The 15,391-nt window shown below is 41.0% G+C and overlaps 1 protein-coding gene across 1 annotated transcript in view; it reads left to right on the forward strand.

Annotated features, from left to right (window-relative positions):
* Positions 1-11,673, forward strand: part of ESRP1 (epithelial splicing regulatory protein 1) — a gene marked incomplete at its 5' end in the record, with an annotated part of 31,166 nt that extends 19,493 nt beyond the window's left edge. Inside the window, 4 exons of the mRNA XM_009704789.1 lie at positions 1,191-1,359; positions 2,616-2,670; positions 8,358-8,441; positions 11,599-11,673. Coding sequence (XP_009703091.1) covers positions 1,191-1,359; positions 2,616-2,670; positions 8,358-8,441; positions 11,599-11,673 — 383 coding nt within the window. The remainder of the gene's footprint in view (positions 1-1,190; positions 1,360-2,615; positions 2,671-8,357; positions 8,442-11,598) is intronic.
* Between the last annotated feature and the right edge of the window lie 3,718 nt (positions 11,674-15,391).

The raw sequence follows: 15,391 nt of genomic DNA on the forward strand, positions 1-15,391 counted from the left end.
TTTTCATCATGGTGAACATGCCAAGTAAAAGCCCTTCCCCTTTCACTTCCAAAAATTTATGAAACCATTGGTAATGCTCTCCTTTTGGGACTTAACCACAAGCGTTCTGCCTATTGAAGCACTACTGAGTGAACTCTTCCTTTGCTTTTTGTTGTTCATACAGAATTGAGGTTGCCTGTGTGGGAGTAAAATACACGTAGCTTTGGCTTCAGAGTTGCAGAAAATTTATTTCTTGTAAAATTATGCTCCTCAGAGCTACTAGGATGAACATGGACTTCTAGACAAACATTTAGGGGGAATGCTGTAAGAGCTTAAGGGCTAACTTACTAAGCATATGTGCCGTATAAATCTGAGCCTATGGGAAAAATAATACTTTGCTTCCAAGATCATAAATGGCAAGGTAGTCAAGTAGGAGCTTTCTCCCTCTCTCTCTATGCAAATGTATTATTGTTGGTGGTGGCTTTTTTAAGAAGTGTCCTCTAAATCCTAGTCACAGCTGCCAATATGGCAGCAAACTTTTTGGATGTGGTTCCTTTTGAGTGTGAGTAGACCTTCAGCTAATCCTTAGGAGATAAGCTAGTCACCTGGAAAACTTTCCTTCTAAGCAGAGATCTGCAGTGTGTAGTCCTATGTGTGACAGCTATTCCAGGCAGGGCTTGGAAGCTTCTCCTGAGAGCTCCTAGGACAGGTTCTTGAGTAGAGTCCCAGGCTTTGGGAACTCTCAGGTGGCAGCGTTCCCATTTCCAGCTACAAATGCCAGTGATGTACTCCTCAGACAAGCCCTTTTGGCTTATGATGAAAAGGTGTCCTCTGGTCTGGGGAACGTTAGGCAGATCTTGAGTACAGAAGTTTCCTTCTTACAGTGGAGAAGTCTCACACTTCTTGATTGGAGACTTCATTAAAATCAGAGTCTAGACAAGAAAAACTGGCCTCTTCTTCAGAAAGAGACCCTATTCTCAGAGCAAGAGGTGGCTTTTTGTGTAGTACTGACTTTGCTTTTGACTGGGAGAGTAGGTACAACACTTGTAGTCAAGCTCACGTTGGTGGCTCAGATTTATTTTCTGTGATGAGCAAGAGAACGAGAAGCTTGTGAAGGCTCTTTACTTACTGCAGAGTTCTTCAGCTAATGAAGACCATATATATGCTGGAATTTAAAAGGTCCTAATCTATTTTCCATTTGTTCCCTTTAGGCCTTTCACCCCCTTCCTACTCCTTTCCAGCTCCTGCTGCAGTTGTGCCAACAGAAGCTGCTCTGTATCAGCCATCTGTGCTCCTGAACCCACGAACGCTCCAGCCCTCCGCGGCGTACTACCCTGCTGGGGCTCAGCTCTTCATGAACTACACAGCGTACTACCCCAGGTAAAGCAGAGGACAAACCAAGCAGGAACAAAGAAGTCTTTTTGCAGCAAATGCACAAAGCTCACAAAAGAACATTGTCTGCCGTGCTAAAGGCTTGTGCTACCAAGAACAGCTTGTTTGGTATCTTGTTCAGGGAAAAAATTTCAGGATATCTAGGGATTTCCCAAGTTTTAGAGTATTTCAGGTAGTGATTTTGTTTTTGTGGTTTTTTTTTTTTTTTTTTTCACCTAATATGCCTCTAAACTTGTTAGTTTGCATTGTTGTACCCTTAGTGGGAACTGTTGTGTGCAGTACTGCTTCCCATGTCCATAAAGAAGCCCTCAGCCCCTCTTTAGAATGGGGTCTGCCCTAACAACTTCTGAAATTCTGCCTTTTTGTTTTTGTAATAAAGTAACTTTTGACCTTTATGGTAAGAACTCAGTTGACTTATTTATAAAAGTACTGCATTGAAGGCATATATGTAAAGCATATAGAGGCATATATTCTTCCTGACCTTAAACACCTCTCACAAAGGGCTTTTGGCTCTTCTGGATGTATTAGTTATCTTCTACAGAACAAAAACTCTTGATACTATTTGCCCTCTGCAGTCATGAGGCCTTGGAAACAGCCATATTCCCTGTAAGCCATAAACCATTCCTCATCTGTCAGGAAACCTGCTAAGGAACTCAAGTCTTCTATTATATTCTGACCGGTGCTTTTTATCTCTGGAGAAGGGTCCACATAGCTACTTATGCAGTTGTTGAGCAATATGGACTCTGTAGTACCTGGGAGATAACAAAGGTTTTCTTGTTACTTTACACTAAACCAATGTGTCTGTGAGCTGTCTGTTGTGGGTTTTTTATTAAAATGTTTTCTTCACTCATGAGTTAATTTCTATAATGCCTTCAATGTCTGTCTTATGATAATGTTACCAAACTCAGCCTCTTTAATGTAAGATCAAGAAAAATAAAATTCCAAACTTGCACTGGCAATATAAAACAAGTTTCTCAATAACAGTTCTATATGTCATGAGAACACAGTAGCAGTAATAGTTTGTAGTGGCTTTGACATGTTGTACTTAAAGTAATGACAGACTGGCCACTGCAGGTGAAGTGTCAGGCCCTACAGAGATCTCTTGCTGAATGGGATCTCACATGAGTCCCATCACTGGCCGCTTGGGCGGCTGGCATATATGTTGGTTATGGACAGATCAATCTCAAGTCCTAAAATATCCTTTCTATGTTCTTGTCTAACTGACAGTTGTATACTACTCTTAGGAAACCTTTCCTACATGGCTTCTGTGCCAACTACAAGTACCTCCCTTTTAACAAAGTAAGGTAACATTTCTGCAGTCAACTTGGCTGCCTTCTGTGTTGTGAGATCTAGTGTTTGGATATTGCTTTTCTATCCAGAGTAAATGTTTGATTTACAGACAAATTGTATGTAGTCCAGTAGAAGTAGTGATCCTTTGTAGATGATGTTTTTTTTTTTCTAAAAAATTAAGCTTTATTGCTTTTCAGGCAAGTTCCCATGCTTTGTAAAGGATGCAATAAGTAATTGGATCCCTTTCACATAGCAATCAGAACTCTTAAATGGAGTTTTCTGGTTCTGAAATTTAATCCAAAAAAATGTTAAGTATGTGCAGCAGGAAAGATCTGTACTAAGTGGTGCATTTAAATGCATGTACATGGAAAAGCAATACAGAGCTGGTGGCTAATGATCAGACAATGGTTCATAAATCTAACTGGTGAATACTTATGGAAATAAGGAAGGTTTCTTTGACCTGCTGCCAAAAGTTTCTACCACTTGTGTTTTGCAAGGTCAAGTTGCTTTGTAATAGCCAATTCCATTCTCCACACAGTAATCAACCTAGATGGTGGGGGGGAGGGAGGCATTGCTTTGGTCTTCAGTATCTATCAGAAATTTCTGAAACTCTCAGACTTGTCTTAATGCTCTTACAGCTTTGGTGATGAAACCTAATGGTGTAAAGAAATGGATGCTTTCTATGCTATTAAAATAGCTTTAGTGAACTCCTAATGAAAAGGAGGGAGAGCAAGTTATTCGGGATCTGTCAGTCTTTGATATCTCTGTTCAGCTTGTAATTATATCTGGCAACATGTTCTGACAGCAAATCAGTGGTCTCAGTCTGCCTAGTCCCAGGCTTTTGAGAAAAAGAACAATGGGATTCATGGGAGAGAGGAGTTTCTTTCCTTATCTAATCCTGGATAAATAGATGTACTAGTTGTTGTATGTATGTACGTTGAAAGTAATGAATAACTGCACTACTTGGCAACTGCTAGCATGTTCTACAGAAATTTTTACCATACACAAACTTGAAAGTTATTGCTATGGGATATGTAGTTTTAAACCAAAGTTAATCTTATTCTATTTATTCAGTTCTAATGCCATTTTGATCACTCTTAAGCAGTGCCTTTTAAAACCTCAAAAGTTTCTGTCAAAATCCTTAATTGTAGGAACATACTTAAAGTTTGTTCTTTTTTTCAACAATATTTTAAATAGTGAAGTGGAAAGAGGAGCTTCTTACTCAGTGGGTAGTATGCTGGCGGGACTTGTAGCTGAAAAATTATGTGGAAGCTGACAACTGATGTGGGTTCAAACAAACTGGATAAATTCAAGGGCAGGAAATTCATTGTGAGTTAGTGAATACACAGAAATCATATCTGGCTCAGGAAGTCCTTGAACTCAAAATAACTGGAAGAGTGTTCTTATGTTCTGTATCCTATGGTAAACTCTGGTGCTATTGAACCAAGGTGGGTAGGTGAACTGGTTTGTTTACATCTTTGAAGCAGTACTTGCCTTGAGAGATATAGGTATCACTTGTGAGCATGGGTCTTTTCTAGTGTGTTTGTAGTTGTAGTCCACTGTGCTAGTCTAATAGTGGCTAAGTTTGGGTTATCTCCCTGTTGTGTCAGTGTATGTACAGCTCTCTCCATTGGAGTGATTTGAATTAAAAGGTCTGTTTGTGGTAGCTAAGGGCATGAATCTGACGCTTGTTGCACAAGGAAATACAGCGTAACTTGTTAGTGTCCTCATCTGTCTGCTTCTGCCTCTTCCTGCTATGGTTTAGGTATGTTTTTTTCTCATTATACACTAATCAACTTGTAAAACTATTTATATTTATCTTATATACATATGCAACATACATATAGCATGAATATATATGTATGCATACATACTTTAAAAGTGTGTGTGTATATAAAATAAAATGCCCAAGGTCAGAAAATGCCTCACTTGTTCTCTGTGATGGATCAGATCCTGCATAATGACCATCGTGGAGAACAAGTGAGGCTTTTTTCTAACCTTGATCATTGCTCAGATCCATAGAATCATTAGGGTTGGAAGAGACTTCAAAGATCATCAAGTCCAACCGTATACCTGATGCCACCATGCCCGCTAAACCCACTAAACCATGTCTCGAAGCGCCACATCTAAATGTTTTTTGAACACCTCCAGGGATGGCGAGTCCACCACCTCCCTGGGGAGCCCGTTCCAATGCCTAACGACTCTGACAGTGAAGAAGTTCTTCCTAATATCCAACCATATTGAAGCACAGTTAAGTGACGAGTTTAAACTGGCAAAACTAGGAACAAGTGGGCTGGATTAGGAGTGATACCATTTGGAGCTGCTGCCAGCAGCTTTATTTGCATGTCTGTGTGTCTGGCTAACCAGCTTCACTTGACAGAACTGGGTTAGGAAACAACCATATGTGTATTTAGCCTGGGAGATCTGTCACAGATGGAGAACAGCAGCAGCCAGAAACAAAACCTCTTTATCAGGTTAGTTGTACTCATAGCATCATAGCAACACTCTGGCCCACAGCTCTTAGACTGTAGTACTCTTTTTTTAATTATTTATTTGTTTTTATTTTTTATAATAAGTATGTCAGCTTGGATTCTATGAAATCACATCTACAGTGAATGAGCACACTGAGCATAAAAGCCTAGTGGTGGCTTTTAGTTGCTGTCCAGCAGTTCACATGTCTACATGAAGTGGCAAAATCTGGGACTCCTTGCTCATGGTGAGCTGGCTCTCAGTCATGGATATGTCAAAATAACCTCAGTTCTTTAGTTAATGGTACAAACTTGTCACCAGAATGATTGTTTTGGGGGAAAGACTTAATGATTCACTTTTGTAAGTGAAGGTAGCTTGCCAAGGATTAGAACAGCAGGGATGTCTTAACTACTCCTGTATTTCATTGGAGGAGGAGTGTGTTAGCTGGGAAGACGAATTGTTGCATGCCTCTGTAAGCTGTCATTATCTCTTAATTTGTAGGTTTTAATTAGTAAACTGCCATGGTATCTGAAAAGCAGCAGAATGATAATGCTCTGATCAATAGGTATCTGGGTATTGGGATAGTAAAGTTGTTTGAATTTTAAAAAACAAAAACAAAAAAGCACACCTTTCTTCAAAGTTGATAAGCCTGTAAAAATGTCACTGGTAGCAGTGTCCAAGATTTACTCAACCCACCATACAAAATGCCACCAGGGATGCTGGTGGAGGTGGTTCTGCTTACAGATCCCAGTTCCTTTTGTTCGCTTAACTTACTGAATGATTTGATGTTCAGTTAGCAGCTCTTTCTGTCACCTTCTGACTTTTCCTCTGCTGTCTAGTGAAACATTTGAATTAGTGTGATCGTGCAAGCTAGCTGCAGAGATCAGTTTGAGTATAGTTTTTCCTTTTGCTTATTTACCTCCTGTTGCACCTCAAGGCATGTGTGTCATCCATGGAAGTGACTTTGTTAAACATTTGCGATGATGGCCAAGTGATCTCAGGGTATTCAGGGTGCAAAGATATGTTGCTGGATGCTTCTCTACTCAGCAGCAGCCCTCTGTAGAGGTGTATTGAAAGTCCCAGCACTACTTAGGGCAGACCATTGCAGTCTTCCGTGGCACAAGCACTTCTGGCTCTGTTCCCATTGCTTGTTGTTGTTGTACTACCATTAACTTAATCAGCTGGGAAGGTGATTGCAGTAGGCAGACTGGTTAGATATGCATCGAGTGGGCAGCAGGTTATCTGGTTAAACGTGGGGATGGCATTTGTACTGAAGGAGATTTTGGTGTTTTCAGGGGTAGAGTTGGGTTGATCTTGTAATAAGGTTCCTTAAATTTAAAAAAAAAGTTTTCAGTTCTAAAAAAAAAAAGCGCCTTCCATGGTGAGAACATGGTCTGTGATATATGTCCATGATTAAACAGCAATCATAGGGGATTTAAATGTTTCTATTTGATTAACAGATGATCTGATGATTTAGTACTCATATTTCTGCTATTTGTCAAATTATCTGACCTTTCTTCAGATATGGGTAAACATTCCAGTCTTAGAAAAGGAAAATTATTCTGGTTATGTAAATACTTTTGCTAATAGCATGTCTTGTTAGCTTTTGTGAACAAAGTACCATGTTAAAACTTTCAACTTTGGTAATTATACCACAAAATGTACTAGCTTTGCCTCTCAAACTTTGTATGAACCACTTCTAAAAAAGCTTTATACTGAAGCTGCATTTCTTCCTGCTGTTGGGCTGCTTTCCAGCAATTAACATTATAGGTGTTATACTGCAAGCTTCTGTATACATGTATACGATACCCGTGATCTGTGACAACCCCAGGAGTGGTTGAAAATCCATATTGGTCCCTGGGCAAAAAAAAAAAAAAAATCTGCTCTTCATCAGATGCTGGGGTGATCTCTCATAATTCCTTGAGGTTTTCTGATAGCTGCTTGGTGACGTACACCTTCGGCTTTTTGCTGTCCTTCTGCTGGCTTCAGTCAGAGGAGCTGGCTTTGGGGTGCTGCAGAGCTCCTCGGGGTCTGCTGGGTTGCCTAGAGCTAGCAAAGGGGGAGGCTAACGTAATCTTAAAACACTAGTGGGTGAGTCTGACAAGTTGTTCTTCCCTGCCCTCTCCCCTTTCTTTTCTCTCCCGTGACTTTCCAAAAAAATGTTCCTCCAAGTAGTACAGTGAGGGATAAGTACTAAGGCTAACTTGCAATACAGGACCTGTGTTACAGTCCAGAAATTAATAGAAGTTGTCAATCAGTAGCCTGATGAAAGGATATCTTCAGTATCTGTTGCCACAGAGCAGAAAATACTTAACAAACAAAAAACTTTTTCAGGATCACAGAGAACAAAGTCATAGGAAAAATAGGGATGGAAAATCTGCAGGGAGAGACCTGAAACCTGTAGGCGGTGTCTATGCACGTATCTATTCCTATGTGCAAATAGTGCTGGGTATGTCTGTGGCTCCATTGACTGACTTGCAGGATACTTGGCAGGGATCTGAAAACCTGCTTGGTTTTGTATGCTGACTGCACCCAACTCGCACCCAACTCACACCCACTCTTAATATAAACCACAGCTTCCTTCTGGATATTGGTATCTGTTAAGCAAATGTATAATGGAAAAAAAATATTAAGAAATCAAACAGGAGAGATGGTGATCCTCCATGTTTTTACATCATATTTTAGTGATGAATGTTTGGGATCCCTTGAGGTGCATAAATGCTGTTTGAATGCAAACATCAGCCTTTAGATCATGTGAAAACTTGTTCTTGCATCTAAAACTGATTTCTGAAACTTAATTATGTTTTATTTTGAGAGTCTTTGGAGAATACCACAATCTCAGAAATATTGATTGGAAAAGAAATCCAATCTGGCTCTTGATTAGATCTAAGAAGGAGGATCAATTCATAAGGAAAAAAGGTTTGCATTGGGAAACGCTTCATATCATGTTTGATTTAAAGAACTAGATTGATATAAAAAGAGTTAAGGTCTTGCACTGCATCATTGTATACTGATATGCAGCGACTAAGAATGGCTGTAGAAATCCTCTCTGACCCCGTGTAAAACATGCAAGTATTTGCTCCTGGGGTTTAACTAGAGAAGATAGGCTGGAATAGCTATTTGTCTTGTATCCCTCCCTGGACACTTTTCATTACTAGTGTCCTCTATGTACTGCTTTTTTATCTGGAGACATGACTCATCTAAGTCACTCTCTCCTGTTCCTCTAGGAGGTTGTCACCCCTCAGTTTGGAGGAACACAGAAATGGCTGGGGGCAGCCAATGTGTTATCTTGTATCGAGGAATTAGAGCAGGTAGCACCCTTAGCCTAACCTGTTGCTGAAGCTGTCTACCTTTATCTCCAGGGTGGTGTTATGAATTAGCAAGTGCTTGTAGCATCTCGATGCAATGCCAGCAGGGTTAGCCTGAATAGCTGGAGTTTTAAACAGAGATGTCTGACTTCCTTAAAACAGATAAGGACCCAGTAGAAGTACTAATAATAAAAATAGAGGGGTGCAGGGGGAAGATGGCTGAAGGGGAAGCACTTTTGCCCCACTGAACGCTGTCTTACAAAAGCTGAGGGGAAAGCACATGGAGGCCCAGCAGCAGGGCCAAGTGGCCAGGACGGTGGGAAAGCTGTTCTCTGGGACACCCAGCTAAAGCTCTGGTGGCCCACCGCTGCACGTTCTTGTGGCCCATCTCTCAGCAAGGGCAAGGGAGGCAGAGGAACTTCAGTTTGGTACCTTCCAAAGACAAGGGCTGTAGCCTTGCTTCAAAAGAAAGGCTAGATTGCCCAAGGTGTCTGTCTCATTGTGTGTCTGTTTCTTGATGGTTTCTTGTTTGGTTTTGGTGCTTGGTTTTTTTAGCAGTGATGCAAGATAACTCTGTCTTGCCTCACTAAATTAGTTTACCTCAGAAATCTGCATCATGGTCTGGTTTGGGGGTTGGGCTTTTTATCCCCCCTAATAAGAATCAATCTGCAAAGAAAACTGGAAAATATCTCTTTCCTTGCTCTTCATATGAGTTTTGGAATTAATGGGGTTCTTTTGTAAGGATTCTAGAAAAATTTAAACTATTCTATAGCTTAAGTTCTCTTATGTTTATCTTAATGACTTTTTCTACAAAGCTATGCAGTGCAAATAGTCTGGGGGATGCATTTTGTTCAATGAAACAGAGTAAAATATTTTTTTTTTATTAAATGTTATACATATATATGTGTGTCTAGCAGTAGCTGGAAATTCACATGGATTACTTGACACTTTAGCAAAAAGAGGATATTTGCTGGAACTGCCAAATCAAAACAAAGCAAGGGTCTGTTAACTAGCTACAGTTTTGTGGCAATTTGAATAAGGCTATGGAAGACCTGACAAAGAATATCAAAGCTTTTAACATCTACAAATTATAAGTATTTTGGATGTTACAGAAGTGTATTTTTTTATTACTGCTGAATAAGTTATATTAATGTCACAATAATTAATACTGCTTTAAAGCAAGACAAGCATGTCCTTCTGTGGCACTAACCTTTAACCTGTGGCAGTTACCATTGACCACAAAAGATGCTGTGTCTAAAGAGTCTATGAAATATAAGTAAATAAAAGCAAATGCTGCCTTGCTAGCATTGCTGGCAGTGGTGGTGATCTCCTTCCTCAGTTGTATTTGGCAGGCGGCTAATGGAGAGCACTGACCTGGAGCTTGCATCCAAACCGTGGATGGGCATATTTGCCATGGATTCATCTCCTTACTCTTTAGCTGCGTTTAAAACTTTGGGGTTGTAGATAGCGTGTGATGGCAACAAGCTCCAAAGCTGATTGGTGCACTGGGAGGGAAGACTTATTTTCAGCCTCCTTAATGTCTTAAGGTGACCCCTGGATCTTGTGTTTGAGAAGCTGAGTAGTACATAGGTATATTGACTGTGGTACTATTTTGTTAGAGATTAGTGAGATTGTTCATATTATGGAAAAGGCATGCAGGGAAACCCTTAGTAGGAAGCGTTGTATTATGATAAATTTGTATGAAGATGCTACTCTACAGCATAAAACTTTGAACTTTCCGTAGCTGTTTTTCTAACAATAGGCTCAAAATTTATACAGATGATTGCGAGTGTCATCTTTGGCATTAGACCATCTCTGCTATCTAGTGGAGCCACCAGTGAAGAATTATTCACAAAGGTACCCAGGAACACAATATTGTGGGGATAAACAAGCACTATAAGCAGTTCCTATGGAAAAACAGTTCTAGACATGCATAGCTCTTCACTGTAGAAGTAGTGTTAGACCTGAGTCAATTGCCTTTGCTTAGTGAAACCCCTTGAAGACTTTTGTCTGAAAGAAAACCATAGACATCTGTATGCTGTGTCCAGGAATGGCTTGTCTGCTGGATTTGCTTGTTGCCTGCTGTGAGCGAGCTATCCCCTTCCATACTGTGCTGTATGAAGATGACCCAGGGCTTTACAAATAGTGGGAACTGGGGAAAGACAAGACTGAAAACTGATGAGGACACATACTTGGAGGCAAATGCACCTACTAGACTTAAAAGTTGGAGAGGAACTCAAGAAGATGAGCTTTAATTTAGAAAAACTGAATATAGGCTAACACTGTAGGACTTGTGGGCAGGAACGACTCTTCCACAAGGCATCTTGGGACAGTGGCCATTGGGCTAAACTTAGCCTTCATGAATATCCTTTTAGTTAAGAATTCAAACACAGATGCAAGCAAGCAAAGGAAAGACTGATAGTCCCCAGCAGAAACTTTCCCATGGAATTTGTATAGCCATGAATTTGGAGAACAGAAGTGGAGGTGGTCTGGAAACTACCTTTCTAGTGTAGTTTGTGGGGCTATCCTAGGTCTAAGGGGTAGCATGAAAATGGTGATGGAAATGGTAGGCTGTTGAAGCCATGCTCAGGAGACAAAGCAAAATGATCAAGGTGGCTTTAGGCAAGAAGTATGGGCTTTTTGGGGGGGTTACTTGCTTTTTTTACTTTAACCTTAAAATTGTATAGTAAGTAGGAGAAGCCAGTTGCATCTCACAGTACTGGGACAACTTCGAGGGGTAAATGACCTATGCAGATCTACCTAGTAGTGAACCCTAACTTTTCCTTTAGAGACTTTGAAACTACGTGTGTCTTTGGCTGTACGGGAGGTGTCTTTGGCTGTACGGGAGGTGTCTTTGTCCCTCACCTCCAGGGACACTCTTGAGACCAGTCAGTTGTGACTCCAGAGTCTGGAGAGAGTTGTTTTCACAAGATACTGTGTGTGCCCATGTGTTGCCCTCTTAGGGGAGGCTGATGACCCCAGTGTAGTTTCTGTTGTTGAATTGCTCTTGATGCCATGATGATGGGAGCATTACAGATGTGGCCAGAACTTTGATATCTGCCCAGGGCTTTAAGAAAGGTTAAGGTCACATAGCCAGCTGCTGGCTCTCTTCTGCACTAGTTTGGCTTCTGATTGCTTCTATCTTAACTTGTGTTTGTAGTATGCAGCAGAGGATGGACTTGTACACACAAATGATCCGGCCAGGACAGTGTCCAAAGAATGGATTTGCATTTAAAGGCCCGAGCAGTTAGACTTCCTTAGAGAAGGTAAGGTTTAATGAACCCTAGGAGATGGGTTTGGGGGTCTCGTAGTGTTTGTTTCAGATAACCACCATACTCAACATAATTTTTCATTTACTGCCCTGGGAACATGGCTACTCTTTGCTATGTCCAGAATATCACCTCCAATATATAAGACCTTGGTTACTAAAGCCATCATTTAAAGGATTTTAACTACTCTAAAGGATTTTGACTGCTCCAGTCTTCTTGTGGGCTGCTGCTTTGCATACTTACCAGGGCTCCAAATGCATGCTACTTCAAGCTTTAATATCAATATTGAGAACCTCCAGACAGCTCCTCAGAGTCAGTTTTCTCTGAGGAGCGAAGTGCAGAGATGATGTTACTCTCCTAGCAATGCACTAGGATATAGTGTCGGTTAGGCAGAATGAGCTACTTTGGTAACTACAGATTTCTAGAAATCTGATTTCTAAACCTCGTGCTGATGTAAAATTGCAGCAATTAAGTAGACTGTGTTTGTGTAACTGGCAACTACTGTCTTGCTTTCCTGAGCTTTCCGATCAGGCCACTTCAGCCTTTTAAGCTTTGTTTATTTGATCTTCTGTATAGGAACAGTCAAAGGGTGAAGTCACCCAGAAAGCACTTGTGCAGAAAAATGCAAGTTGAACTGAAAAGCGGTGTATTGATGGCTGCACCATGTGCTTTATCGTGTGCAGTAGCCTGAGAGGAAGATAGAGAAATATATTTAAGAAAAATGCTTCTGTAATCTCTAGTCTTTTAAAAATACATAGTCAAAGAAGTGATAAGATTTCTTTTATGCCCTTTTCTTTTCTCTATTCCTTTCTTCACCTTCTCCTCTGAAAAATAACAACAACAAAAAAATGCCCTCTTTTTCATTCTTCTTCTCTGACATAAAGGCGGCTTAGCCCAGGGTGTAATCCACTTTGGGCAAAACCTTCACCTGCAGCATCACCTTGCTGTCATCTGCTCTAAGAGTCCTGCTAAGTGAAGTACAGCATGTGTAAAACCAAAAAGTGACCACCTCAGCTAGTTGGCCAACAGGCTGACTTTTGGCTGGGTTGATAAAGCTAAACCCCATCCCTATAACTAACAGTCTGAGGCCATAGTTAGGTGCTTAGTAGCATCCTGGCTTAAACTATGCTACATCACTTCCCATCTACCCATAGCTGCTTGTCTATGGTGAGCATTGCCATGCAGTGACCTAGGTCAGGGAAGAACCCATGGGGTTTGTCTTTCAGTCTGTTTTTACCCAATCCAGTTTACAGCTTGACTATGCGAGTACCTGTGTCAGCTCAGAGATGGGAAAGTAGAAATGAGCAAAGCAGGCACTGAGGGATAGTAATGGCATTGCTGTGTTGGAGTTGATTGTAAAACTTCACCTTGAAAGCTAAAAGGTCATGTAATATTGAATAAATTCTGGCATACTCGTAGCGAAACACTCTTCTCTCTAACAGTAAATGTCATTGAAATCCTGTGTGTATAAAGTGAAAACTACAGCTTTTAATCCTTCAGTAAAGATTTGATACTTTGGAAATCAAGAAATTAAGATTTGCTTTTATTGTGGTGTTCAGTGACCTGCACAACTCTTTCATGCAGATTCCTCCACTCTTTCTGATGTTTTGAACAAGCGCAGTGAGCGTAGATGGAGAGTTTGATTATGTTCCCAGTTTTACCACTGCTCAAGCCAGTAGTGCTCAAGAAAAATCATCAGAACCCTGGAAATCAGCAGATGGACCTCTAACTGTTTTAAAGTTAACGCACAGTTTTCAGACACATAGACCACTAAGCCTTTCACTAAGAGCACAGGTGCTGAAATCACGCAAGTCCTCAGGGGTTTCTTCTTGATAAAGAAAGTGTTAAGCTGCTCTTAGCACAGACTAGTTTAGCCGGAACCTACAAAGTCTGATCTACTACATTCTTTGAAATAGCAAAAAAGTCTTTTTTGCCTAATTTTGCACACAGTTTAGAGTTGTTCTTTTTAAAGTATTTTAAGACATTTTTATAAAAAACCTTGTTTTCTTGTCTTGTACATATTTGTCTAATCTGTGCAAAAGAAGCCTCTGTAAACTTTATATACAGGTATATTTTATACAGTGCAGAAATAATTAGGAATGTAAAATGGATTATCTGAGGAAAAAGTGCTGTACCTTTGTAAAAATATAACTCTGGGATGTTAAATGCTTTGTCTCCGATTCTTATCTTGCATGGTCTCCATATGTACTCAGGTATTTAAATTTTAAATGGCTTACAGGAGTAGGCATTTTTAAACTTTGATCACACTGCTTAGTGAGAAAATGAGAAATGCAGTTAACCCCTCTCCCGTGATACTATTTTTTATTTTTCCACTTCCTGCTTTACCCACCCTGCTTGGTGTTGAATATGAGATTGTTAAAGAGAAGGAGTTGTGATCTGTTGTAAGACCCAGCACCTTGTCTGCTTTAAGGGAGGGTCAGGCAGGGACAGCAGTTTGAGTTTGGTCTCTCTGAACTAGAGCGAGTGTACTTTCCCTGTAGCCCAGCACCACAAGAGTCACTCTTACCAAATAAATTGGATGATGTACATGGTCTTGCTTAAATAACTGATGTCTCTTAGCAGTCTGTGCTCTCCCTGCTTGCCCTGCGACTGGACTTCAGTTAGGGGTTAGAGCACAGCATCTTTCCATGGCAATTCTACTTGTTATTTGTTCCGAAGAAAGGGGGGTCGAGGAAAAGAAACCCTGAAATAAAGAGATTTGTGAGGCTAAAAGTTGCAAAGGGGATAGGTTCTCTGGCATGTTCAAAATAAATATCACAGAACTCAGGATTGGAAGCTGATCTGTTCTTGAAATTGGCCACAAGCAACCTTTCTTTGCTGCAGGTTAGAAACTATCTTCCAAGTGAGAAAGCCTACTGCTGAACAAGATAAAGTATTTGGCAAAAATTACCTGTCTCATTATTTAAAAACACAAAAATCCACAAAAATGCACTTGGTTATACTTCTGGAGGCTGATGTGGGAAAGCATTTATCCTATGGACTCTTCCTTGCTGGTCCAGCTTCTCCTGGAAAGCACAGCTGGGCAGCTACCATCCCAAAGGTAATTCCCCTCCCAGAGCTGTGTATGTGCTTTAGTCTAAGACTCTCTAAAACACATGGGTGGTCTGGGGTGGAGAGCCCAGGAGCTGGGACCTGCCTCTGCTGCAGAGCCTGAGCTCAGCGGCAGCTCCCAATGTTCTCCCGGACACATCTCTTCACTGTGGCCAGTGACACATCCCGGACACATCTCTTCACATTTGTGTATTCTCTCAAGAAGAAAACAGGCTTTTGCAACATTGCAGCCTGAGAAGGGCCTCAGTCTGCCTTGTGCCTAACGGTTGTCTGAGGGAAATCTGTCACCTCTGCTGTGGGTGGGCATGGTGGGGGGCTGCACAGAGGCTGCCTAGTTTGGGACCCCAGCAGCTTTGGAGACGATTTTGATTTCTTCCCTGACTTTTCCCCAAACTCAGCAGAAAGAGTAGCAAAATTTTAGGACCTAACTCATGCTGTGGTTCCTGGGAGGCCCTTGGGAAAGCTCAACAGTTAAGACAGAGTTCCTGTAAAGCACTTTGGATACGGGGTGCTTATGTTCCTCCTACAGCAGTATTTAGTTACTGTGAGACCAAATCCACAGCAGTGCCTTGGTATCTCTGAAAGTAAGCACAAGGGGGGCGGGGGGGGGAG

Source organism: Cariama cristata, unplaced genomic scaffold (genome assembly GCF_000690535.1).
Source record: "Cariama cristata isolate BGI_N322 unplaced genomic scaffold, ASM69053v1 scaffold10227, whole genome shotgun sequence".
NCBI classification, from domain to species: Eukaryota; Metazoa; Chordata; class Aves; order Cariamiformes; family Cariamidae; genus Cariama; species Cariama cristata.